The sequence below is a fragment of the Nelusetta ayraudi genome, unplaced genomic scaffold (genome assembly GCF_046127955.1).
Source record: "Nelusetta ayraudi isolate G7.1 ecotype Tasmania unplaced genomic scaffold, CSIRO-AGI_Nayr_v1 ptg000033l, whole genome shotgun sequence".
NCBI classification, from domain to species: Eukaryota; Metazoa; Chordata; class Actinopteri; order Tetraodontiformes; family Monacanthidae; genus Nelusetta; species Nelusetta ayraudi.
In genome coordinates, this window is record NW_027466083.1 from 3,125,035 (window position 1) to 3,152,500 (window position 27,466).

Below are 27,466 nucleotides of genomic sequence, written 5' to 3' on the forward strand. Positions count from 1 at the left end.
TATTTCTCCCAGTAATACTAGTGAGGCTGACATCAGGTTTGAGTTCCTTTTTGTCCTCGAACTCAACCTCAGGTATTTCGTCCCTCTCACTCTGGGAATTTGGTGGAGCTACGACCTGCTTCCACTTGATTCCCCCGACAGACTGCGCCCCCTGTTTTTTTACCTTTATGTCTGGCCAGGTATCTCCCCAGGACGATGATTAAACACAAGGTGACGAAGACCACGACGGCCACCACTCCTCCGATCAAGGCGTGGTCAGTGCCGTGTTGTCCCACGGCGTTGGGATCTGAGGGGGCGAGACAGAGAGAGAAACAAAGACGAGCCGATGAAGGCGAGGTGAGTCGAGGTGAGTCGAGGTGAGTCGAGGTGAGTCGAGGCAGGGCAGGGCAGCAGGCAAAACAGAGGAGAAGAAGAAGAAGAGGAATATATTTCTAGGTCACTCTGCTCTAATAAGCCTCTGTCATTGCTCTTCTCTTTGACACAGTGCATGCGGAGCAGAGCTGCCTGGCTCTGTGAGAATAATGAAAAGGGAGAAAAAGAGAAACGGACACGACACCGATGGAAAAAAAGGAGAGCAGCAGCTGCGGGCACAGCGACGCATTCACCCTGCAAAACGAGGGAATAAAGAGAATGAAAAGGAACTCCGGGAAAAGAAAAAGGGAAGTAAATAATTCAGGATTACCCCCCCCTGGTGCCGCAGGAGCAACCCACACACACACACACACACACACACACACACAACTGCCGCAGCAGCGGAGGAGTAGTACACAGTAAATAAATCATCACATGGAAAATAAAAAGGGGGGGAGGAAATCAATCTCTTTTAAGTTTTTTTTCCCAGCCAGGACAGATTGTTGTTAGGAAAAATAGATGGCTATTAGGGAGTCGTTTTGGGCTCGCAGCTGTTGGAGAAGCACGGGAAGCAACGGCAGAGACGTGAAGATTAAAGAATCATCGTGAAGGAGGCGGGAGCCGCCACGGCAAAAGACCCATCAAAGGTTCCCAGTACTTCTCGGGCTTTAGCTCGTCGCCTTCACTCACCTCCACTTCAGGATTATCACTATCACTATTATTATTCATGTTCATATGCTGTATATGGTTCCAGGCAGGAGGAGCCTCAGCTCTCCGCTCAACGAGTTGAAGGAGGAAGCAAGGATGAAGAGGCTGAGGGGACGAAGGGATTGAAGGGGGTGAAAGGTGAACTGATGAAGGGCGAAAAACTGGGGGATAATGGGATGTGGTGTGAAGGGATGAGGGGATGAGAGGTGAAGAGAGGAGGAATGAAGGGACCAGGAGAGGATGGATGAGGGATGGGAGGCAGAGGGATGAAGGGTGGAAGGTGAAGAGGCAGAAGGGATCTGGACGGAGAGGTGAAGGTGTGAGGGATGAGGGGATGATAGTGAGTGATGAGGAAGGAGGGTGGGGGGGCCATTTGGGAGAAATCCGAATCAAAGCGAAGCAGGAAGTGATCGGCCGGATGTGATGACCAACCGGGCTTTGCTGACAATCCGAGTCAACGAGTTGCTGGTGGCGGAGGGTGGGCGGGGCTTGACGGTGTAACGTCTGAAGCATCTTGTACAATATGTCGTAAGCCACTGTGTACGAAAACAGGGCGGACATGCAGCTAAGCATGCGGCCTGTGAAAGGGTTACCGCTCGCCAGAGGAAACAGCGATGTAAACTAAAAGGCAGAGGCTCTCCTGTGACCTATGTCTTACATGATTTGTTCAAAAGCTCCCATGCTGGTTCTGTAAACCCCCCCCCCATTCTTTCCAGGACAGTCCGCCAGAAGACCCGGGTGACCGATCGGTGCCTGACTTCTTTTTGTAATAAACCTACTTCCAATCAAGTCGGTGTCACCGTCATCATCTTCGACACATCACTGCTGCTGCCTGACAATCCACCACAACGGGCAGCGAAACCAACTTCTGTTGTTCCAGTCAGCCGGCGACAACTGAGAGATGAGGACTCGTCTCATTACCTGCCGCAGGTGGCGGCGGGGCGCCGTGCGCAAGCCTGCCATTGGCGCCGTCAGAGACGGGGGAGGCTGATTTAAGATGGCATGAACATCTCCACACACACACACACACACACACACACACACCTGTGGCCGAGGCAAAGCCGGCCCACTGCTGCGCTGCCCTCTGACCGCCGGAGGTCTGAGCGACCGGCCTGTCACACTTCAGCGCCTCTGAGGGGATGGCACGCACACATATATACGCACTCACATACACACACGCACATGCACACACACGCGGGCGGCCACATGTAGCATGGCCTCACGATGCGGCCGTTCCGCTCGGCTGGCAGTGCAGAGTGCAGCCCAATGTTCCCTCGGCTCGGTGCAGCCGGCCGGGAAGTCGAGGCGCTCAGTTACACACGCGGCCGTGTCTCCTCACCTTCCATCTGTCAGCGGCCCGAGTGTTGCTCGCACGCACACGCACTGTCCGACACCTGCGCCTAAGGGGGCTCCGGCTCTCACAACCCACTGGAGGCACAAACAAGCCATGACCGTGCTGTCATACGTCCATCCGCGCATCGGGTTCCGACGTATCGTTCCAGTGTCTTGACCGGCAGGTTGGGATCTTAAAGTCCCAGCCCCACTCATCCTCAGAGGCACAGTGTGTAAGATCTAGCACCTTCTAATGGTTTGAAAGAAAATTGTGAGATCCAACCAGTTTGTGGGGCTGGTGAAGATGCATTTTAGCGGAATTATTTGTAAAAACCAAAATGTGTTTGTTGCCACTTTGTGCCATTAGATCCCTTTAAATGTTGCTCACTGAGCCTTTAGAAAACCTGTTCTTATGGAAGCTAGCAGATATGCAAAGACACCTCGATTATAATAGGAGGTATGTGATGTATTTGAATACCTCAGACTTTGGTTGGACCCTGAGCTCACCTTCAAACCAAACACATATTCCTGGGTTCCCTACCGATCAATCGTTTCTCATTTCAAGTCAGGAAGAGAATAATTTCTCAACTGACATTCAAAAGAACCTCCTCAATAATCAAAACTCACTGTGCAGGTTTGTCTTGAGGTGTTCAGACAGAACTCACCACTGCCTCATGTATGACACCCTGAATTGGCTTCATCTTAAACCCAGGTGTCATTTTCACTGCGTCTTGTTTCTGTTTAAATAATTCCATTGTTCCGCCATACCTAACACAGTTCCTCCAATACACATCTCCATTTCCTCTTAGACATATGGATTATCCATTTTTCACGGTCTCAAAAATCCATAAAGAAATAGGTCGCAGGTCATTCAAGTACAAAGCCCCGTCTGTTTGGAACAATTTACCGTCCGTTTTAAACTCCATCGCCTTTTTTTTTTTTTTTTTAACCTTCAGAGCAAATTGATTTTCCCATTTAACAAAAAGCTGTTCTTGTTTCTGACATAATTTCTTTCTTTATTAATTTAATTTCATAATTTCTTAGAACCACAATTGCATTGCATTGCTCCTGATGTTTCATTGTAATGCTTATGTGTATTGTTATGAGTGTACATATGTAAGCTTGCGTGCAACTTATTATTTTGGTGGGTAGGGTGTGGCGGCTATGGAAGGTGGAAAAGCAGTGTGTTTTGTGTGTCATTTTAATGTATGTCGTTGTGTTATCTGTATGTGGGACCTCCGTGAAAATGAGATGCTGCATCTCAAAGGGCTATCCTGAATAAAGTGAATTTAAATATTCTTTAAACTTGAACCATATATACACATATATTGTGTCCATAATGCTGCAACTTTTAAGCTGCTGATTTATTGACGGTTGAAGGAATCTAAATATTAAGCAAACAATACAAATTCTTTAACAATTAAAATGTATTAATCACTCATTTATCTGTTTCTAGATATTTTAGAGTTTGTAAAAACGCATTGTGATGTTTCAGCGTGCAAAACTCTTCTCACGACACACCTGCACCAAGTCGGCTGCAGGATGCTGATGGATTGTGGGTAGCGTGCCTGCTAGTCCGCGATCATAAATGAAATACAAAAGCCAAGATTTCGGTTAAGATGTATCTGTTTGCAAGCAGCCTGAATCTGTTGGAGCCTCCAATTAATTCAGCCGGACCGTTGCTCCAACTTCCATTAAAGATGAGAAATCGCAGCGGTCAAACACATAAATTCATCACGAACGCAGCAGAGTTTTAAATACTTTCCGTGCAGAGTGTCTCTCGAAAAACAGTGTTCATCAATTGTGTCCTTATGCATTCTCTACTGGTCGGCTGCTGCTCGCTCGCTCGCTCGCTCGCTCGCTGGAGGAGAAAAATGCGGCAAGGGCACGCGAAGACAAGCGGGGAGAGGAAATGAAAAATACAGATTGATGGACAGAAGGGCTGAAATTTCTGTCGGAGCAAGATGGCAAAAGGGTAGACGACACGGAGAAGAGGGATCTGGAGAGCGGGGTTATACATTTTTATGGGTCCAAAACACATTATCATTTAATAAGGGCACATACCTTCCTCTCTGTGTGATTTAATATGAGAGCGTGGAGGAGCAAACTCCTCTTTTAATATTTATAACACTCTCCTTGTCGACCGGGGTGAGCGACTTGGGCTTGTTAAATAAATGAAAGTGGTTCAGGGCTTCTGTGAGCCACTGATTGCCAGACTGAGGGGGGAAAAAAAAAGTGTAACACCTCATCTGCTCTGTTTTGGGGATGCTAACTCAATACAGGCCCTTTAAACAGGGACGCGCCGACGCAACATGAACTCCGGGTGAACGTCTTAGAGCAAGAGACGGAAAACAAAAACATGAACACAGAGCTGCGTTTCCTGGTTAAAACCTTCATTTGTATTCAAATATTTACATTTCTGGCTGGAATATGAATAAAATAAAAATGTTTGAATAGAACGATCACAGTTTAATTAACACCAAAATACATATGAAAATCTGTCTATATACAACAAAAAAACATATGCTGAATATAAATAGGTAGAGTCAATGACTAATACCAGTCCAAAGAATAATACTGGCAGATTTAAGATTTCAGTTCCACAACCTGTTTTAATGGGTTGTGTGTCTGTATGTATTTTGTTGGTTGATTCAGAAACATGCCAGCGGTCATTTTGGTTAAAAACCCAGATATACAGAACAAAAAACACCACAGTGGCCTGGAGTTGTATTTAATACAGCTTTATCTGGCAAAACCTTCAAGGTTGGCCAACACATTCACCATTAACATAAGAGAGGATTAAATTCTACAGTTTCAAATTTCAATTTCACACAGAAATGGGGTTCAGTTACTTAAATCAATATGAATGCTGGCTTATGCAGTAGCTGCAGCGCCCTTGGAATCCAGGTTGTGGGTCAAGTATCCATTTCATTTCATCTTTTAAGTGTGGTGGAGCATAATTGTGCCAAAAATAAGCTGCATCCCTCACATATACAGGGACGCAGATTCATGACAAACTGCAGAAGTCCTTTGATGCCTTGAGACCAGAGGGATTTGATTTGCATTGTTTTACTGTCTGTATAATTTCACTGCTTAGCTGCAAGACGGCGCATTATTTCCTGAAACAAACTTCAAATAATCAAGTCTTTAAATGCAAGTCTTGAAAAAAAAATGGCTCTTGTAGCATTAGACTTCAACGAGCGTAAGAGACACGTTCATTAGTTCTGCAGCAATCAGAGAGACCGAAGAAGAAAACTCCGAAAGAAACGAAAAGCGGCTACATTTCAATGGCTTTGATTCTGTCTGTGAGTTAAAGTGTGCAACACATGAATATAAATGCTGCTTGATCCAAATTAAATTTAGTCAGGAAAATTTTGCAGGAACCAATCATTTGAATACAACCCTACTGCCTTGGATCAAAGGTTAGCGACTAAAGGTGTTAATTCACCAAAGAGCGACAACACCTGATAGAACAATCGGCTCATTTCCACTGCCAGGGTGTTTTTAGAAGTTCTGTATTTCATGGCTTCATGGATGTTAATATCAGTTCAATGATTAGTTGACACAACTTGGAAAAAAGGTCAATTTGATTGACTGGCAAGGAACATTAGCCCGCCGCCGAACGCTAATGAGCGCAAGTCGGCAAGCAGCTGGACCTGCTTCTGACATATTAATTATTATTATTAGCTCCAGCCTGGCTGATGGTAAACACATCCGACTGGCACTTTAACAACTTGTCCAAAGTTTTGCTTTAAATCTGCTTCTGGTCTTTGAGGAAACATTCTCTCGCTTGTGTACTCTGGCATTAATTGCCGGTGCATTCAGATGAGTTGGATAAGAGCGGCAACGCGTTGGCACGTCAGGGGTGCACGCTGGGTCAAAAGGGGATTAACTCGATTCTCAAAACAAATTACCGCCGCTAATCATCCAATAAAAGCCCACATGTGAACTTGGACACGGTCTTGAATCTTCCGAGATGATTACCTTTTTTCCCGCCTAAGAGGACGGCGCAATTGTGGTCGGTGGGATAACAGCGTGAGTCGAAGGCTCGGCAAGGCGATTACTCGCACGGCTTCATTAAGGGCCGAGGACGTGAGCTTCCTCGCCGCTTGATAAGATACACAAAAGACCTCGCGACGCCAACGCAACGCACAATGCGACTGTGATGTTGCATCTATGGCAACTTCATCTTGGCTGTCGTTCTGCGGCTTTCTGACTGGAGACATAACGTGTAGAGGCACACACGCACACATTAAGATCCGCAGACACATACACGCACACACACACACACACACACACACCCACACTGACTGATCTTGGCGGACGCTAGTTTCAACCACGAGCTGCGACGGCCCCCTGAGGCAGGCAGGCTCTGGAAAATTAATCAAGGCCAAAATAAAATTGATGTCACTGAATGAAATCTGTTGACTGCCTCTGAATGTGTGTGCGTATGTACGATGGCTCAGTATGATGGCTCAAATATACCCTGCCATTAGGAATTTAATGAATAGAGGGGTTATTACACATAATTCATACCACTCGCCCCGGGATCGAATGATTTCTCTTTCTCTGTTCTGCGTTTTATTCCAAATTGTCGCCATCATTTCTCCCCCAAAGCGACCTGAACTGACAGCCCATCAATAACAATGGGCCCCGCCGCAATAAGTGGAAAGACCTTTGCATTATGTTTTAATTTCTCCCATGATCCTCGGCTTAATGGTGGCGAGCGGAAGACAAAACCGAGGGACGATCTACTCAATATTTAACAACCCCGCCCTGGTCTCCCCGAGGGACGCCGCAACCTGGACTCAACCTTTTTAAACCGTTCAGCCGCTGCCGGACTCCTACCGGAGGAAAATATCACTTTTCCTCAGCTTGTCACATGACCTAACCCGGCGCTAGCCATTCAGAAAAAGATCAATAGCAATGGAATAAAGCGGGCGCTAATCGCTACAAGGAATAAAAATAGTCCCTCGGCTTATTGAGTTTCTGCACAAGGTTTGTCCTCGGCCAAAAGGGTCTCGTCTGGGTGAGTGTCGGGTTAAAGACGTTTAAAAAAAAAAAAAAAAAACGCTGCCCGCGATGCAAAAAACAACCTTTTAATTTTGGATCGTTTCGTAACGGCCAGAAGACACGACGCTTGAGATTCCAAACACGTGGAAAGTTTGCAGGAATCTGCTTTTTCTTTATCACCTTTTGCCCGTTTATTCTAAAGACGTCTCACAGAGTCGCCCTGATTTCTTCTCGCCACTATCTTCTCAGAGCTTATAGCCGTCTTCCGCTGGGCTGACGCTATCGCTGACAACATCACGTCTCCGGATTCACAATAAGTCCTTTAAAGAGAAAGGTGGTTGGGAGGATGTCCTGTCTGCGTCGCGCTCTGAAACCTTATCACGGCCACGCCCACTCACGCTGAACTGTCAGACTGTGACGCCTCGATGTAATTTGAAGCTTTAGCGCTCGCAGCGTTGAAAGAACAGATTAAGTCAACAAGTCACGGGTGTGTTTTCTCCGCTGCAGAGGCCACACACAATAATTGCTGTCCTCTCAGCAGTGGTCGCAGCAAGGTTGGGCTGCACGGATACTAATTAGCAGAAAACGGAGAGTACAAAAATATAAAGCTACACCGATTCTATATATGTTTTTTCAGCTGGTGGGGTGGGGGCACAGAGTGCATCAGTGTGAGGTGGCATTGCATAGTCCTCTGATACTTAGCCAAAGAGTTATTATGGCCATTAGAGGCAGCCGGCCTATTAAGGCAGAGGGTGTGTGTGCAGGACATACCTGCCAGCACTTCATTAATAAAGTGAATCACAGGCCGCGCTCCCGCATCAGTCCCAAGCAAAGAAGGGACGGAAGGGAGAGGAATCTCTGGGATACCTCACATCGGCTCCACTCCAAAGGTCAACAGTTATTAAAGGCATGAGCGCTTTGGAATTTACATTTCCCATTAAGGGGCTGCCGACGACAGTGCGGCTGAAATATTTATTCGCTGGACTTCTGCAGGGACGGTGCAGATGCTTGGCGCTAATTGTGTGACTGCTCAGCGTGAAGATTCACTAAAGACTCCGTGATTAAAAAGATTCACCGCAGACACTTCCGACTAAATAGAGGAGCTCTCTTCGTTTCTATACAAAGTCTGCACATGTTTTTGTCTGTAAGAATAAAATATAAGCTTTATTCCTTACTAACGCATAAGGAATTACAATACATATATATATATATATATATATATATATATATATATATATATATATCGTTTCTTTGGTTAAGTAGTGGTAAATTGATTTAAATGACCAATACTGGTCTTGAAGCACAATGAAGTGGTCATAATTCAGTTAATGAACAGATAAGGCAAGAGTTCATTTGTGCTGAAGTGTATGGAAAACTATTTGAAAAGCTTTTTTATCAAGTAAGTAATAATGTTGAGTCTCAGAAGTAAAGAGCAGTGGCAGATCAGCTTTTCTGTGCAGAGCTACTGTCACGTCTCATTCACAATTCAACAAAGTTAGAAGTTCAGCCACTCCACCTTCAAGGTAGATAAATGTCCTGAAAATAATGAACATCAACGTTCATCATTCTGAGAAATCACCTTGAGCTATTGCAGACACACTCTCAAACAAGGCCGTCGGTCTCTCCCACATCCCGACGAGTGGATATAGTTGATCACTTTGTCTGAGCCATTCAGGTTGGTCTCGACAGCTGAATAAAAAGTAACAATGAAAAGGCTATTTGGCTCAAATACCTTTCAAAAGTAAAAGGAAAAAATAGGAAAGAATAGATGAACTGGCGACTTGTCCGGGGTGTCACCCTGCCTTCTGAATAGGAAGAAGCGGGTATAGAAGATGAATGAAAAAAAAAAGATAAAAGAAAAAGGAAAGAATAGAAAAATGAATGAGCTCCTCCTGCAGAAAAAAAACATACACACACACACACTTTGCACGTGGAGAACTTCCCATTGCCTTGTTTAAGTTCTACATTTTCAAAAGGAATATTTGTCTTCAAACCACAAAAGTGCACTTTTCTTCCCCAGTCGGACGGTGTGACGACGCCTCCGGCTGGCGGCTGTAATGCTTAGCGAGCGCAACAGATTAAAGATGCAAGACGCGCATTAAAGAAACAGCAGAACTGATAAAAAAAAAAAGGTGCACCCGTCGAGCCGGCGGTGTGTATAATGAGCAGCTCTCTCACAACAGGCGGAAAAGAACCTACAGTGCGCACTACAGCCGCCCGACAACTTTATTAAAAAGAGCAAAACGCGTCACAAGGCTGGCGCGGCTTCAGCCCATGTTTGCTTTCATCGGCAGCCTGGTAATAAATCAAGTAGACACATGAAAGCAGATAGTGTGATATCCTGTGACGGGGCGAAAGGAGTCTTGATATTTAGATTCCCCCGAAGATACACAGCGAGGCCTGGCTCCTCTTGTGTCTCTGCGCTGCACAAACACACATCAAAAAAAAGGAAAAAAAAAAGAATGGAGACACGCTGATGTTGGATATTCAGCGATGTGTGTGGAAGCCTGTTATCACAGAGCTGCACAGGAGCCACTGAAACAAAGGCTTTGATAGAAAGCAGCGCATTAAGAGGGGGAGTCGAGGCTCCCGGAGAACCTTAAAGGTGCCTATTTGAGGAGAGCGCAGAGACGTAATTATCCCAAAAGTAGCGCCGTCAAAAAAAGGCTGTGAGCGGCGAGCAACGATGGCACCGCTCTTGTCTCAACGCAGAGGAGCCGGACGACTCCACAGCAGAATCGTTTAGCTGAGCCGATCTTCCCTTGCCCGAGCGTCTGTTTGCTACATGGAAGCGATTAAGTACTGGTAGAAACTGTCTGCTTCAACAATAAAACAAAAGCTGCTTCTCTCGGTTAATTCCAGGATTGTGAAGGCCCCAACGGACTTGAAATGAAAGGACGTTCATCTGCAGGACGGTTTGTGCAGCCGCAAGACAGATTTGTGACAGAAACATGGGACAACTTTTATTTTCTTGTAGCGATAAAGCTGTGACAGGAGGGCCTCGCCTCAACGTCACCGCGGCTGCTCGTCACTTTATGGATGTCGGGGGAGAGTTTGAGGCTCTTCCAGAGATTCGGCAGGGAAACATAGCACTTAGCAATGTGCTAGATTTAAGATTCGTACTTTCACTCTTTGCATTTTTGCTTGTATTAAGAAGAAATGAGCTTGTCAGCTTTTCTTGCTGATGGCTGTGGATGCGAAAGTTCAGTTCTTGCTGCTGCTCAAATAGCAATTCAGAAAAAATGTTTTTGTGCAATTCAACCAGCATGGAAAGTATGTTTTTTTTGGTTTTAGATTTTTGAAGATGAATTGCACAAAATGATAATCACACTGCTGCTGCAAGCTAAATGAGCCAGAGGTTTCAGATCTCTGTCAGTTCCCTGCTGCTACTTCAGTTTGCAGCGAAGCCAAAATGTTCAGTTTCAAGAGTCTCGTCTTGTCCTCCAGCTCCTTGGGAATAAGGTCTTCACGATCCAGGTGGGATACAGAGCCTCCAGCATGTCAAACCCCCGCCCCTCCCCCACCTGCTCTCGGGTTTTCTACAAGTTGGATGTGCTCGAGCGCCCCGGCAGACGAGCACTCCAAGAGATGCTTTAGCCACAGGCCCTGACCCACACTGACGTGGCCTCTTTTGATGCCATCTGCAGCATTGAGAGAAGAATTTGCATTTTTGTATCATGTAGGAATAAACTTGCCCGCTTCCACTGCCAGCTTTCAGACAACAGCATCCACTTATCTCATGTTTTATTTATGTTTAAGTGACTTTGGAGGTTGGTTGAGCGTTTCTGGATCGCAGGAAGCAGTACAGGGTAAAAAAACAACCTACTTTTCAACAAATGAAGGACTCAAACTAGTAGAAATGCTTTTCAATGGTGTGTTGAATGACACTCGAGTGCTATATTTTATATAGAAATCAGACTGATATCAGGCATTGAGAGCCGAGTCGTGGCTGCGCCGAACAACAAGACAACCTGACATTCTTTCCACTTAGCATCTGAAGACAGCGCCCCCTGGTGTTGAGGCCTCCAGGGCGGCTGCCACGACAGGCACCGGCGACCTGCGGGCAGCCGCCCACATGCCAAATCCCAAACCTCGTCCATAATGCAGCGGGTTATTCCTCCTGAGGAGCGCCACTGTGCGGCTGCTTCCCTCCACATTTTGCAACAGCCAGTGCTTCCTCCTCGACCGAGTGACATTCAACCCCTACCCACAGAGGCCGTTTTCTCATAGCCAGGGGTGCTGAAACATTTGTCTGCCATCTGACTGCCGACGCTGCGGCCCACAGGGCGAATACACAACGAGCCGACAACGTGGGGAGTAGAAAGTCTCGGTGCTGCTGGACGCTAATGCAAACCGAGGGAAAGCAATTTTAAAGGAAAAATGCTTAACCGGAATTATCTTGGATGCGGCGCAGCATTAAGAGTCGTGATGAGCTGGACGTGAACACTTTTTCTCCTTTGAAGTTTTCAGGGAGGCCAGAGATGTGCGGAAAGCCTTTGAAATGCCAGGCGGACGGAGAGCGGAGTGGACAGACTCACACAATGAGTCAGAGAACCTTGGAGGCCAAGCAAAGTCTGAATAACAAGCTTGACGTATAAAAAATAAATAATAAAAAGCCTAAAGATGTTCTCGGTTTGACGCTCCTCCGACAAGAATACGCACCAATGAGAAGGAGGGAAATGGAAAGATAGCGGAAGAGCTACGGAGGAGGAGAAAGGACAGAGAGAAGTGAGAGAAAAGGGAGCAAAGGTTTTTATTTGTGTTAAGATGCTTGGGGTGGTACTGTACCTGTGACTGAGACCTGGGTGTCTAATAGTGCAGTGGAGTCTGGAGGGATGGGATGGAGAGGGGGAGTGGTGGATGGAATCGGGGTGGTGGGGGCATCTGGTGAACACATATATGCAGGCAGACATACAGTACACACACACATACACAAAAACAACAACAACAGAAATAAGTACGCAGGTAGGCAATAACACAAATTCCACTGATCCAAAGGAAAAAAACAAAAAAACAAGGCAAATAAACATAACATATCAAAACATACACAACTCAAGGCATAAAAGCAGAAATGGATTACTGTTAATGAAACATGACGCTCTGCACAACACGCATTCACTCAATCAACTTGTAGGTCAGCCCGATCACTCATCCGGACGGACGCTTTTCACAGATCACTGAAATATGCATGTGTGTCGTGTGTAGATTATTAATATTGAGTGAACCCCGGCGAATTAAAACCAGGTCAAACGCCGGGTTAACGGCTTTCACGTCACACACTCCACGACTGTCTCTGGCTCGGAGTTTGGCCTGAGTCACATTTGCATGCAAAAAACCAAGCAAAGATGAATTTTTTAAAAGAAATAAGAAATTCCAAAGGTTTCAAATGGGCTGTCTTTAAATGTGAGGGACACTGGTGCAGCCAGAGGAAAGGATTAGCGGTGAAACCGCTAATGTTGGCCGACATTGGTATGAAAACATCCCGTGCTGGGAACCTCGCCAGCACTGATAAGGAAAGTCATTTGATAAATGATGCATGCAGATGCTATTAAGTATGACTTGAGGAGAAAAAAAAAAGGTAGCCGAGCCTTTACCCTTGCACTCTTTTTGGGTATCAACATCTCTGAGGGGGGTGAATGATTTAAATACTTTGTCTTCAAGAGCAATTTCACGGCTATTGGATTGACAAGGAAGTTATTTTTCAATCCAGGACTGGTTGGTTTTTTAAAATAAAATGGTTTCTATAATAACAACACACATTGGAACCCAAATGCATTTGGACTTCTAAGATACAGCTTGTGTGACTGACAGGTTCCGGTTTCCCTCTAATGTAAAACCAAAATATTTCAGAAACAGACATTAAATGGCGGCCGCATAAAAGGAGGCCATTAAAGCGGAATGAAACTTCTTTTTAATGGCTTCTAAAAGCTCAGTGTATATCATTAAAAAAAAGTGTTTTACATTAGGAATCTAAAAAAAACAAAAAAACTCTTTTGATATTTAGTTTGTTGTCGCAGGCTGTCGCATCTCTTTCAGCCACACATTTAATTAGAAGAAGAAGAAACTGGCAGCAAGACAAAGTGAGAAGGTGAGAAGACCGCCCCGACTCTTCATCTTGTGTTTATGTCGCACTGCTTTCTGAGCTGGAGGCGGGTCCCTGTGACATTTTTGCCCCCCCCCCGACACATGAATCACCAGACGTCATGGTGGCGAGAGCGGGCAGAGAGGACGTCCCTGCGCTAAAAAGGTTTTCTTTCAGAGTTACGGCGGCAATTGTGAAAGGCTAAGAGGTGCGCTAATCACTAATGAAGGACGGGAACAGGCCGCTTGCCATTTCAAAAAGAACACGTAATGAATTCAAATAGGACTCTTCGACCCTCACTTTCCCCAATTTGGCTTTTCGTTGTTGCTGAGTTTAAAAAAAAAAAGAAAAACACAAAGAAAAAAAACTCTCTGCCTAATAGCATCACTGCCCTTGTTGGGATATTCGGATGGCATTTGAGGGAATTGCCGGGCAGACGGACAAGACGTGAGGCAATTAGGAGAGAAAGAAAAATGGAAATTTCTGGTCAAGTCCGATCAAATCAAAGGGGTTCTTATCAATGGATTGCAGCCAACTAATCAGCGATGAGAAAGCAGATCATTTTAATGAAAGGTAGGAATTTGTTGGACCTTTTCAAAAATTCATTTTCTAAAATTCGATTTCCTGTATTTGCCTGGTAATCTGACCCAGCTGCTGCCAGTGATGCACTCACATGATGTTCTTTACAGACACTTGCGGCAGTGACTGGGCCTGTAGCTCGACCTCCTAATAATAAAACTCTCTTATCTGCCTCTCCACAGCCCAGGTAAACCGTAGTGTCCTGGGAAATAGGCATCAAACCAACTGTGGTGGTGGTGGTGGTTGGGGGTCAGGTGGACGGGAGAATGTCTTTCCTATTCTATTGTTTTGGACTCAGTGCTGCTGCTTTTGGTCCAAACCTGTCCACAGTGGTAAACTGGCACCTTCACTGGCTCCACATCTGGTGATTGGTCTGCAGCTGTCATGGACTGCTGGCGAGCGCAGTTCTTCCAGCAGATTTAAACCCGCTTTCAAAGTCCTTCCTGTGAGACAGAACCAGCACTGCTTCTTGTCTCATCGGCTGCTTTGCATTGTTCTCCTGCTGGACTGGCAGCACGCACACAGTGATTTTGTGAGGGCTAAAGAGATTTGTCACCACTCTTATCTTCTGTTTCTCCTCCTTCTTCTACTTCTTCTTTTTAACGCTTTATAACATCTCGCCACGAGACAAATGGCAGTGAAGAAAAGGATGAGCTATCTATTTTTCCTCACAGCCCTTTTCTCCCCTGGCGTTACTAGTAATTACTTATCCTTCCTGGTGATACTCCTGACAACACAGCACTAAATTCTGCCCCCCTCACACATTTACCTCCCGGTGTGTGTGTGTGTGTGTGTGTGTGTGTGTGTGTGTGTGAGAGAGAGAGGGAGAGAGAGAGAGATGGGGAGAAAGAGTGTGAGAGTGCATGAAGGATCTTGTGTGCAACAGCAGGTTTATTTAAGGAAAGGCGTCGGTGGCACTGGTGTCACCTGAGGCCCTTATTCTCCTAGTGAGAGATTGTACAACTAATCACTCCAAGCACTGTTATACCATGCAGATCGGGGTCGTTATAATCCTGCTTCTTTGGTTATAAATTTCAGTCCTAGTGTGTGTGTGTGTGCATAAGAAAATAGATTACTTTCTTTACTTAAGTATGATGTGTATGTAAATACATATACATATGTATTTTTGTATATATATATTAGAGCTGTCAGTCGATTAAAAAAATTAATCCGATTAATCGCATGGTTTACCATAGTTCACTCACGATTAATCGCATATTTTTTATCTGCTCTAAATCTACCGTAAACTGATATTTTCCCATTTTTTTTAATAATCATATCAACATGGGAGTAGGCAAATACTTGCTTTCTGCAAATGCAGCATGTTTATTCGTGTAGCAATGACAAGTACTAACAAAACAAAACACACACAGGGTAAAAAAAATAATTATAAACTCAAGCCCAACAAAGATAACAGGTGGGCATAACTGTAACATTACATAGTAATGATTACTAGTACTACCAAAATTTGTATATTTTACTTTTCAACACGAACTTGAACTATTCATCCCCCACTCTGATACAATGTACTGACAAATATAACATACAAATATGATCGAATTTGTCATTCGGTTTTTAATTTTGAAATTAGTTTAATTTGAAAATTCACCGGATTTTCTCGTTTTTTTTTTAACGACTTCCTGTACTATTGACGAGGATCGCTCGCGGCTCGCGCACAAAATAGAGCAGACGCCGAAACGACAACTGCATGGCGCGAGCCGCGCGCTTGTTCGCGTCCAGCGTGAACCACCACATTGATTAACGTGGGCGCCGAATGGAAGCGCCGAATGGAAGCGCTATATACATATATATACATATATGTATATATATATACATATATATACATATACATATATATATACATATATATATACGTATATATGTATATATATACATGTATATATATATATATATATATATATATATATATATATATATATACATATATATATATATATATATATATATACATATATACATATATATATATATATATATATATATATATATATACATATATATATATATATATATATACATATATATATATATATATATATATATACATATATATATATATATATATATATACATATATATATATATATATATATATATATATATATATATATATATATGTGACACACATACACACTACTCTACTGTTCTTTCTTAGCTGCTCAGATCTTTAATCTGTCGCCTTGTCTGATGATTAAGTGTTGAATATTTCTCTCTGTTCCCCCTGCCTGTGATCACAGGGAAACATGATCGCCCCCGCAGCAGCAGCAGCAGCAGCAGCAGCAGCAGCTTTCCTCTGAACTCACCGTAGACGTAGAGGATGTATTCGCCAGTGCTGGTCCCCAGGTGGTTGCTGGCTTCACAGCGGTAGGTGCCATTGTCTGTCTTGTTGAGCGAGGTGAAGGTGAGCTCCCTCCCCTCCACGATCATCCGGTCCAGGTCGGGGAGTTCCCCCCCGTCCTTTGTCCATATGACAGGATCCGGCCTTGGAGGTTTTGAAGGGGTGAGGGTTAGAGAGGTGCTGCTCGTACCCGTCTCAAGCATCTAGTCTGACGGCTGATCGCGATGTTGAGCGACTTACGAGGGGTTGCCTTGGGAAACGCACTCCAGCTTGAAGTACTGGCCCTCCTGGGGGACCGCAAGGGAGTTGATGATCTCGACACGGGGGGCGTCTGGTTCAGAGAGAGAAGGCACATATTTAGATATGTCATATCTTTTTGCTTGGATATTAATGAGTAATAAAGCCTGAAGTGGTGATTTACAAACCCAGTTCTATTCACTGACTCAGGTTTACATAACTCACTGCTCTCGAGGGGCTTTTGAGTCATTTGAGACATTGAGTCAGTCACTCAAGAGTGTGTGTGGACATCCGCAAGCGTACACAAGCTCCGCCCACTCAACCACAGTGACACGCTGTCTAGAGGACGAGTCACGCCGCTGGCCAATCAGGTTGCAGTCTGTCACGCCATTCTAGGCATCAGTGCCATGGATGTGACGCCGAACATAGATTGCAATTCGCTTTGCCACCACTAGGTACTAGAAAATCTTACATGCTGGGCTGCAATTGCCCGACATTCCGACAGGATGCAATAAAATAATAAAAAAAGCAAGAAATTATTTATGATGTTTCAAAACAGATAATAGCTATAAATGTGATACAACTGCTAGATTTGTCCTGTAAAATAATAATGAAAATTTTCAATTCTGAGCTGTAGCAAGGAAAATAAAATTCTGCAGCCAGGAACATGCACCTTTCATGCATCTTTCATTTCCCCTGATGTCCCTCTAAATTCTTCACATGTACGCTTGGGGATATGTGCTTGTCGGCCTCTGAGCGCGTGCGTGTGTGTGTGTGTGCGCGTGTGCGTGTGTGTACTCACAGTGGACCTCCAGCACTTCAGTGGCCTGCTGCGGTGTCTGCGTGAGGGCCACATGGTCCACTTTGCAGGTGTAGGCCACTCCATCATCATTTCTGTCCACATGCAGCTGCAGGGAGCTCCGTACCGTAAACGTCTTCCCGCTCGCGTTCACCTCTTTGGCACCTTCGGAGACAGTTGCATATTGTAAAGGATGTAGCACATTTATCTTGGCCACACACACACACACACACACACACACACACACACACACACACTGGCACACACTGGCACACATGGTGTTTCAGATGCATCCAGCAACACTCTGCGCTACAACAGCAAACCGACAGAGACGTTGTTAGGAAATAATGCATCATTCCAGCGAGAGCTTTGCAAAAAAAAAAGACAAAAAAAAAAAGTGAGAAGAAACACTGCACACCTGTCGCCTCTAGGTGGAGATCCAGCTGTCTGAGTTACCTTGATAAGGTGCCCATTTGCATTTTAACGCCTCCCTCTGACATTAAATCTGTCTCTGCCATGTCGTCGAGCACTGACTGAATCTGACCAAACAGTTTCAGGCACCGACTTCTTTCTTCAGTCCCACACAACATCCATTTCCAGCCTCGTTGGGACAACAAATAAAAATAAATAAATGAATGAAAAGGAAACCCTTGCCAAGGCCAATCAGGCTCTTGGCAGCAACTTCAATCAGCCTCACTGGAAAGCGTCATTATGCAAAGTCCGTGCAGCCTGTTTCCCCCAAAACACCTGCCTAATAATCCACACCAAACAGCTGATCCACCTCTCTGTGCATTTTAATAACCAGAAATTACCGCAGCGCTGGATCCTGACTCTTCATGGTTCTTTTTCAATGTTAAGTTTCATTTGCCTTCTTGATCATAGAAGCCCACAGAAGCCAAAAGAGATTCGCGACCTTCTCTCACATAAAAAAAAAAAAAAGAAAATACAACAAAATTCTGACCATCATTTTAAGGTCTTTGTCATCCATCACCTCCTGAAAGCAGCGATGCCTTGGAGTTGGACAGCTCCTGGTTAAACCATGAGGTCAGACAGTCGGCTTTCACACTGCTTACCTTTCCTTCCACTGTCTCCAACAGGCTAACTGGGAGCGTCAGCGTTTCCTCTGTTTTATTTTGCTTTCCTGTAAACTACGACTTCGCTTACAGTTTCTGCAGTCGGTGTTAGCGTTGATGTTGACTGCTACTGGTTGTTGCGCGACACCACGACAGTGTTGTGGAGTTCAGCGCACAGCAGAATCTCTTTCTGCTTTCATTCTGGCTCCCACAGGCCGCCTCCTCTGCATGCACTGCAACATGAGGAAGACTTTCGCAGTGGCTCAAACACTTGGCTGCACCTCTGTTTGCTTGGCTCTCACAGCATCCATAGGGTGGTGTGAACACCTTGCCAAGAAACAGAATGATGCTCAGACAGAAAAAACACACAAACAGAAACAAAAGAAGACAAAACATTTTCCTCTGCAGACCTTTTATCTCACTTCCTTCGCTCAACATTACTTGGAGTTCAGCAGAAGGTCGTCGTCCTCCATATTGATCGCAGCACAGACTCATACCAAAATAAACGAGGAGCGGTGGCTGTGCTCAGGTAGCAGACGACACTCGATGATTTCTGTCAATTATTTGCCTTTTTTTTCTCTCCACCTGTTCTGCGCGAACCCTCAGCCTACACACAAGACACAAAATGTTCTTCAAAAACTCTGAAACTGTTAAGTGGGCGTTGTGCGATGCAAATGACCACCCTGTTCCAGACATCAATTACTTTCCTTTTTCCCCCCCCCTGTAAGGCAGCAACCACAACAGTCTACCTGCCAGCGCTTTTCCCAACTTCACGCATCCACCTCCAAGAAAAAGCTACTCTTTCTCTCTCTCGCTCTCTGTCTCTCAGCCACATCTGTTCTCTGAGCCCTACGGAGGCGGCTCTCTCTCCTCACACGTGGCGCCAGGCAGCAAACGCTCTCAAAGTCATATCAAACATGTCCATCCGCACTCCTACAAGGTTTTTGTTCTCCAGAGCAGAAAAAAAGAACATTAATACACCGTTTTGGGGCCGGAACGGCTTATCTCAGCATTCAGGTGCTGCTTTGAGAAATGACGTCCCCCCAATTTTTCCCCCTACGCTCATCATAGAAAATTCAGGAAAGCACGAGTGTCTGCGTGCTCTCGTTCTGGTGACGGCTGCCTTTGTTTGTCTCTCCTACAGGGGCTGTTTACACTCCACATCCTTCTCTCCTCTGCGCTCATCCACTCCCGTGTTTCAGAGTATTCCCCCCCCCCAACACCCCCCGACCTCAATTGTGCCAGTCCACAATCCCGCTCAGTACCTCCCGCCAAAAAAAAACAACCAAAAAAAAAAAACCTGGGGGAGTGCGCCTGTCGCCCCCGAAAGATGAATGACTGACAGGTCTGCAGCGTTGGCAACGTCCACCCAATGGGAGCGAGCGGGGAGGAGAAATATACGTTGCTAGGTTTTTTTCCCCTCCCCCCCACAAGGAGAAAATAGCAGGAGACCACGGCGAGCGAGAGGGAGCGGTGAGGCCGAGAAGTGTCCGCCGCCACAGAACTGACACCGTGTGCAGTGTGCAAGCAGGATTGTGGGCGAGAGGCGTCGCAGCAACACGGCATCATCTGAATGTTTACTGCGCATGTTTTACTCCTCTCAGGTTAAAAAACTACGCGTGGAGCAGAAATACAGGTTGCAAGAAAGGTCACGAGTTTTGCGCTCGCGGGACTTCTGGCAGTGTTCAAACTCCGTACGAGATGTCGGGGAGCGGCTGGGTCCAAATCATTTACACCGACTCCGGAGGACAAACTGGCTCCCGTTGGTCCGGCGCCAAGCTTTATTTTATTTTAAATCACACAGCCGTTATCTGAATAAACTGAATAATTCAATTTGATTATGCTCACAAAGACTGGAATACAAGCACTCCAATCAGCATGACAGGCTCTCCTGCAGCGGCTAATCTCCACTCAGAGCTCCTCTATTTGTCACCGCCGGCTGGATTTCAACAAGGTTCCCTGTCAAAATTAGCCAAGACGCCGGCCAAACCAACTTTCTTTTTTGAGTCTGCTCGGCAATATAAGTGTCTGGTCCAATTCCCCCCCCCCTTCTTCTGCTTTTTCTTCCTTGTCTCACGGCAATTTGAAAGCACTCCGAGCGACTGATTGTCTCAGTGTAATTCTTGACAGAAGTGGCTGGCCGAGAAAGCGACGTGGCCCTTCAGAATCATGCTCAAAAACGCCATTATTGGGCTGAAAAGTTTCTATCATCCACTTTGAGCACATAATGGCAGGTGTCTCTGTCCGCAATGTGCCTTTAAAAATGTGCAAATCTGCGTCCACACTGTTATGCATTGTTTGTGCGTGCGTGGGTTAAAACCTTTTAAAAAGTGAGAATGGCTTTTAAATATCCAATCAGATCATAAGAACGGCTGAATTGAGCGTCAAGACTGAAACTCAGGCTTGTTTGTGGTTTATTTGACATTTTTACCACAATGTGTACAATTTAAAAAATACCCTAAAAATCTTAAAAATCTAATTTTGCGACATAAAAAGACAATTTGACCTAAACTATTTCTTCCGTCCCCACTCCCATCTCTTCATCATTTTTACAGCGTGGCAGTTTTTCCTTCTGCTGTCACGGCTGCTTTACCACAACTTCACTTTCAAGAAGCAAACAAATTATTGCTGCCAGTCTGACAATCAGCTTGACATGTTGCTTTGTTTGCCTCCCCCGCACGCTCACTCAAAATGACCAACCAGGTAAAAAAAAAAAGAAAAAAAAAAAGAAAAACAGAGAGAGAGGCGGAAAGAAAGAGCTAATGCCCCATTGTGTGTATCTGTTGATTTGTCTCAAAGCTTCCTGCTGCCGCTGTGCCTCTACCTGTCCCGCCTCTTCTTGAACAAAAGCCTGGCAGCGCTCTGGCTGCGGCCGTCGCACTGCTGTCTGTCTGTCTGTCTGCCTGTCTGTCTGCCTGCCAACAAGGTCCTCCCTCGTGTGCTGAGACAGACAGGACCTAAAAGGATTGGCAGCCAAAATGAAAGGGAATGAAAAAGATAATAAAGAAAATTCTTTTTTCTTTTTTTTTGCTGTTTTTATTTATTAATTTTTTTGGTTGGTGGCGTTTCACAGGAGCTTGAAGGAGGGCCAGCGGTGGACTGCCGAGGTTGCGGATAGACGTTGTGCTGCTTTAAGGCGCCACCTTGTTCCACCCTTGCAGGGACGGACACAGGGGTGAAACAAATGGGTTCTAATCCCCACACCCCCCACCTCACCCCTCTAACCCTCCCCAAGAACCTGGAACGCATGGTAGCCACCTGCAAGTCCAAGCACTGACTCTCTGAGCTGCTGCTATGGTGCGAATAAAAGCTTCTCCTCTACTCGTCCACTTCAGCTACGCCCACTGAGTGCCCGCCACTATTGCTCTTCACTTCCCTTCAAAAGCTCTTTTCCACGGCGATAATGACGACCACCTCATTCTGAAACCCTCCACCACCACCATCACCACCATAGCCAAGGACAATTACCTTAAAAAAAAGAAGAGAAAGGCTGTGCTATTGTTTTTAAAAAAAAGAAAAAAAAATGTTTCTCCGGCTGCTCATGCAACTTCTCAGCAAAAGAGGCCACAACCATCAACTGGAAATTCAGCGGCCTGAAATATCCCCAATGATGTCTGCAGCAATACTTCCTTGTCCTTCACAAAAAAAAAAGAAAGTCAAACAGATGTGACCGTGACCGGATCAGATTCAAATCCTAATGTCTTTTTTTTTTTTTTTTTTTAAAGCCCACCCTCCCACTCGGAATAAAGTCATCGCCTAACAGGGATGAAGCAATAAACCTTCGGTTTAGGTCAGACGGAGCGTTGATGCGCCAAACGTCCTCGTCCTTTATTGGGAATAAATATTCATTTCATCTCCTTCCGCCCGGCTTGGCTCGGCTCGGCTCGGCTCGGCTCTGCTCAGACCGGCCTTGGCGCCGATCCCTCCGCTCCAGCCGCGCGTAAACAAGTCCTCCAAGCGGCGATATTGGCGGAGGCCCCCCGCGGGTTGATGCACGTCACTGCCATGGAAATACATCATTCTGGGCGGAGGTGTAGAGACGCCGAATTCACACCACTCCATACGTCCAGCTCCCTCGCTCCCTCGCTGCGCACGCGTTTATGCAGATGCACGCACACAGGCGCGTGCACGGCGAGGGCGCCGGTGTCCGTTCGCTGCGGCGCCGACGGCTGATGGAACCGCCGTGTAATATAATCTCCCGCCTTCCCCCAGATCCCACACCAATATGTCACAATTGTCTTCTATTCCCAGCATGGTCACCCACAATCACACGGCTTTTCTGGCACAGCAGTCCCACACACACACACACACGCGCACGCGCGCATGCACGCACGCACGCACGCACTAGGACGCACGCCTGTGTGTCAACAGCGTGGCCCCCTGCACTCATGTTTATTGATTAGCTCCTCTTCAAGGAGACAGTGGGACTGCCGTGCACAGCTCCTCATTCAAATGCATCACATTTTTTTGCACCTTTAAACTCCTTCCAAGACGCAGATATTGAACCCCCCCTATCGAACGCACACACACACACACACACACACACACACACACCCACACACACACACTTCCGCGCGGCTTTTCTCGCCGGCCGTTGTAAACGTTTGCGATAAAGGCTTTTGGACGTCCCTTTATGCATCAGAAGATTCTCTCATTACTGACTTAAATAAAGTATACGGCTTAAAACTTCCTGGATTAGCTTTAGGGAGAAAAAATGCATTATGGCACTTCTTTGTTCTAAGCACTTAAAGAAACGATTTGCGCTGCGCTGACATTAAGCGTGAGGAAGCAGCTTATACCCGCCAGGCCTGCGCACCGCCGCGTATTTACACGCATATTGCAAATGCAAAAGCAGAACGCGACATCGCTTCTGAATGCAGCTGCGCTGTTAATCTGCAGTAATGATGAGGAACTGTTTTTTTTTTTTTTACCTAATTCGTCAAACTGACACTCCCGCCTCTCAACAACTCGGACTGATTGTGTGCAAATCGTCTCGCAGACTTTGTGGCTGCCGGGTAAAAATTCTCAGCAGAAAATAATAATTTATTTCCACAAGTGTGAGAGAGTGCGTGTCAATCAGGCAGCAGACAGCACAGGGCAGATTATTGTCTCTGCGCCGAGGCCTCCAGCACCAAACACCTCTGACTCGGCGACCGGCCGCGAGTGAGTAACAGACAAGCAGGTTGGCGGAAAAGACGAGGCGCCGATCACGAGATCAGCGACGGATTCACCTTTGACACCGGCAGCTGTTCCCACATTTATATGCTAATACGTACAGTCCCATATTATGTCTGTCTTTATAATAAAGCGGTGAGCGGGAAGAGGTCGGCCAGCAAGGGAGGCACACAACAGAGAAATAAAGGACGTGTGGAGGGGAAAAAGAGGTGGTGGGGGTGGTGTGTGTGTGTGTGGGGGGGGTTGTTGGACATATTTGATGATATTAAAGTTTTAACAGTATTCCAAAACTTATTTTTTTCCATAACAACATCTTCCTTAACTGATGTCACTTAAGCTGAATATCTGCTTAAGGGGGGGGGGGGTGTCGGGGGGGGGAGCATTGATTTGCTCTTATCCGCCTGCTGATCTGGACCCTGGGAAACCCTGACACCAGCTATCAGGCCGGCTGTCCGGGACTCACTGGCGCAGCGGAAGGATGTGAAGGCTGCTGACACTGAGGCGGCTTTTAGGGGGGATTCAGCCGAGAGCCGAGGAGAGCGGGGAGCGGGGGGGAAACCCCCCCCCACATCTGATCAAAAGTCTGGAGGATTCACCGCTAATCTGACGTGTGCACGAAAAATGTGGCAAAAAGGTTGCTGTCTGGAGTAGTCTGGAGAAACATCCTTTCCAAAAGAAAAGGCGGCAGCAGCAGACTTTTTTTTTTCATCTTTTCGAAAAAAGCTTTTATTCCAGCACATCCACGTAAAATCCTACGTGCGCCACAGAAAATGGTAAAAAAAAAAAAAAAACACAAACAAAAACAAAAACAAAAACCACCACCAAAAATCACTAAGAACTCAAAGATAAATTCTGTGTGGAGGTTTTTCAGCAGTGAACAATGCGGCAACATAAAGTCTACAGGATTGAGCCGAGTCGGGAAGATTCATGCTTGACCCTAATCGGGCAGCGGGTCCTCAGTGGGGCCCTGGCTTCAACCAACCGCTGCTCCACCTTCACCACCTCCACTACCTGTTAAGTTCTCTGGTAAATGAGGAGAACATTCTGCTCTGGCCAGATTTCCATCTGCATTACAGCCCCCCTCTCTCTCTCTTTCTCTCTCTCTCTCTCGCCCTCCCTCCCCCTCGGCCGCTGGGGCAAGATAATCACCGACCTTTCAGGAAACATGCTGGCTCTGCTAATTAGGGTGCGCATTTTTTTTTTCAGTTTATCGAGAAGAGCAACATGAGGCGGCTGGTCAGGGCTTTTCTTTTTTGCTTTATTTTTACGCTTGATGTGAAGCTGCCTGTTAGGTTGATATTTCATTTTATGGGAAAAACAGATGGAACACGAGGAAGTCTGGGCCGGAAGTGATGCACACTTTCCATCTCTGCACGCGTGTGGCTTTTCATTCCGGCTGAATTCCCCCAGAACGGCTCCACCTTACAAAGATCTGCTTTGCACAGCAGCCGGGTTCCCACAGTCAACCCTGTCACACGGCTTTCCCGTAAAGATACAACTCATTCTATCCGTGTCTGTGAGCTCAAAATCTCAAAATATTGTGCATTAAATCTATAATAGGACACTTAAAAAAAACATAAAAAAAAAAAAAATTAATTGCGCGATGGAAACAACGCTGTTGACACCGCAGGTCTTGAATGATGCAAATAAGCTGCTGACACACAGGAGTTAACATGCAAATATTATAAACTGTCCCTCATTAAAACTTTCTATACGCACGGAAATGAAGTCGTCGCGGCGTCTGCCTTTCCCATTTCAGCCGCATTATTCTTTTATTTTTTGAATAATTTTACTTTTACTTGAAACATGACTGAATTTAATTGAGCGTTTGCGACGTGCGGCAGTTGGCTGCTTCTTTCCTGCGACTGAGCCGCAGCGATGCTTTGGTTGTACAAAGATAATGAAAATTTCACTCTCAGAGAGAGAGAGCGAGAGAGAGGGCGAGCCAGCGAGCGAGAAAAAAACCCTGCTTTATTCGCATCTCTTTGTTTACACTTGCAGTCACTTAAATTAGAAAAGGGTGATTTGCATTTTGTTATCTTCTTTTAATTTGCTCTGTGAAACAGCAGAGCAGCCTCACCGTTAGCGCCTGTCGCTACGTCGGTCGATCCCGACGGAGTTCTTGCTTTATTTTAATACATTTTTTTTTTTTTTTTCATTTGACACAGATGATGTGCTTCTCACTTTCTAAAAAAAAAAAGAAAGAAAAAACCCATTTCATTATTTCATGCGCTGGCTCTCATCTCTTCAATATTCTGCCACGGTCTCCCCTGCTCTCCTGATCAAACAATTACGAAGCGGCTGCTTCATCAAGTCGAACAGAGACGGAGCAGGTTGGAAATTAGGTGTGCAGTCCAGTCAGCGAGTCGGTGTGATTCTATTTTTTATTTTTATTTTTTTAAGCCACTCCCTGATAACAGCGTGTGTGTTGTACCACAATCAGGGCCTGGAGACACGGTCCAAATCTGCAGCATTTTGTCTGGTTTCTTCGTCTTTGTCTGCTGTGACTCACCTTTGACCTCCTTCTCGTTCCTGAACCAGCGGAGGTCGGCGGCGGGCTTGCTGCCCTGAGTCATGCAGGTCAGAGTGATGTGGTCGCCCTCGATGGCGGGTTTCGTCGGGCCGTCGATCTCCGGCTTCGCTGGGACACCTGAGGGACGGAGGTGAAAATCAGCCTGATGGAGCTCATTAACATGCAGATGGTAAAAGCCCTCATGTGAAATTATCATTATCAGGCCTTTGTGGTGACTCCCCTCCAGCTATAGCGCCACATACTGGGGGATCACTGGAACGGACTGCAGGGGTGCACCTTTCCACATTCCCAAATGTCACCATTTCTCTGGAGTGTGTTTCTCAGAGTCTGCGGTCGACCGTTCTCACTCAAAACCGCTCCTGTCGCTTGAATCTACTTCCTCGTTAAGTGAATTCAGTTTTGATTTCAGTTTCATTTTGCAGGAGACTTAAAACAGAGGGCTAAATATGCTACTTTCAGGATCGGAATTTTGTATTCTCTTTTCATAATTGAGCTCGGGAAGAAGCGAGTATTGGAAATGGATGGGTGGATGGATGGTGTGCAACGAGGAAAAAATAAGGCTCCCATGCTGAGAGGTCTGACAGTCAATGCCATTGACTGACTTCAGCCTTCAGCACTTCCTGTAAAGGGCTATTAACAGACTTAAAGGTCTCCCTGCCGTTGCTTCCTCCTATTTTTTCCTCAAACCTCCGACAACGCACCTGCAGCTCGGCTGTCACAGTACGCCGAGATCCAATTAAACGCGACTCCAGTAATCTCGGCTTTCACGTGTTTTCCGCACAAGTGTCTCGAATGCACAGGGTTTAAAGTGCAAAGACTGTATGCTTTATATATCTGGTTAAGCAAGTTTGGTGGTGCATGCCTAAGTATTTGAGTAAGTGTTGCTCCATAGATGTTTTTTTCCCCCTCCTCCTCGCAGACCGAGTGAGAGCAGATCAAATACAATGTTCGTCTCTACAGTTACGTTCCCCCTGGGTGGCTACAGGCAGCAGCGCTTTAATCTTTCTATGTGTGTGTGTGTGTGTGTGTGTGTGTGTGCGTCTCAGAGCGAGTGAGCGCACGCATGGTGGGGACTGTCGAGCTTTCTCTGTTTGCATGGTGGGCTTGTGTGAGTGTGTTGGCACTGTGGCAAAAATAAAAATAAAAAAATAAAAACAAAACCTGGCCAGCGGAGGTCAGCCATTAGCATTTCAGACATGAGAGCAGGATTTTTAGTTCAATTCCT

General features: G+C 45.8%; 1 protein-coding gene across 3 annotated transcripts in view; it reads right to left on the reverse strand.

The window, feature by feature from the left end:
• cadm2a (cell adhesion molecule 2a) overlaps window positions 1-27,466 on the reverse strand; it is a 181,852-nt gene that overhangs the window by 8,075 nt on the left and 146,311 nt on the right. For 2 of the 3 annotated variants that reach the window (XM_076031600.1, XM_076031601.1), the window contains 6 exons: window positions 26,221-26,358; window positions 17,464-17,625; window positions 16,665-16,755; window positions 16,390-16,568; window positions 12,193-12,288; window positions 164-286 (listed from right to left, as the gene is read on the reverse strand). In XM_076031600.1, the coding sequence (XP_075887715.1) occupies window positions 164-286; window positions 12,193-12,288; window positions 16,390-16,568; window positions 16,665-16,755; window positions 17,464-17,625; window positions 26,221-26,358 (789 nt within the window). The remainder of the gene's footprint in view (window positions 1-163; window positions 287-12,192; window positions 12,289-16,389; window positions 16,569-16,664; window positions 16,756-17,463; window positions 17,626-26,220; window positions 26,359-27,466) is intronic. The other variant, XM_076031602.1, reaches the window with a different exon arrangement.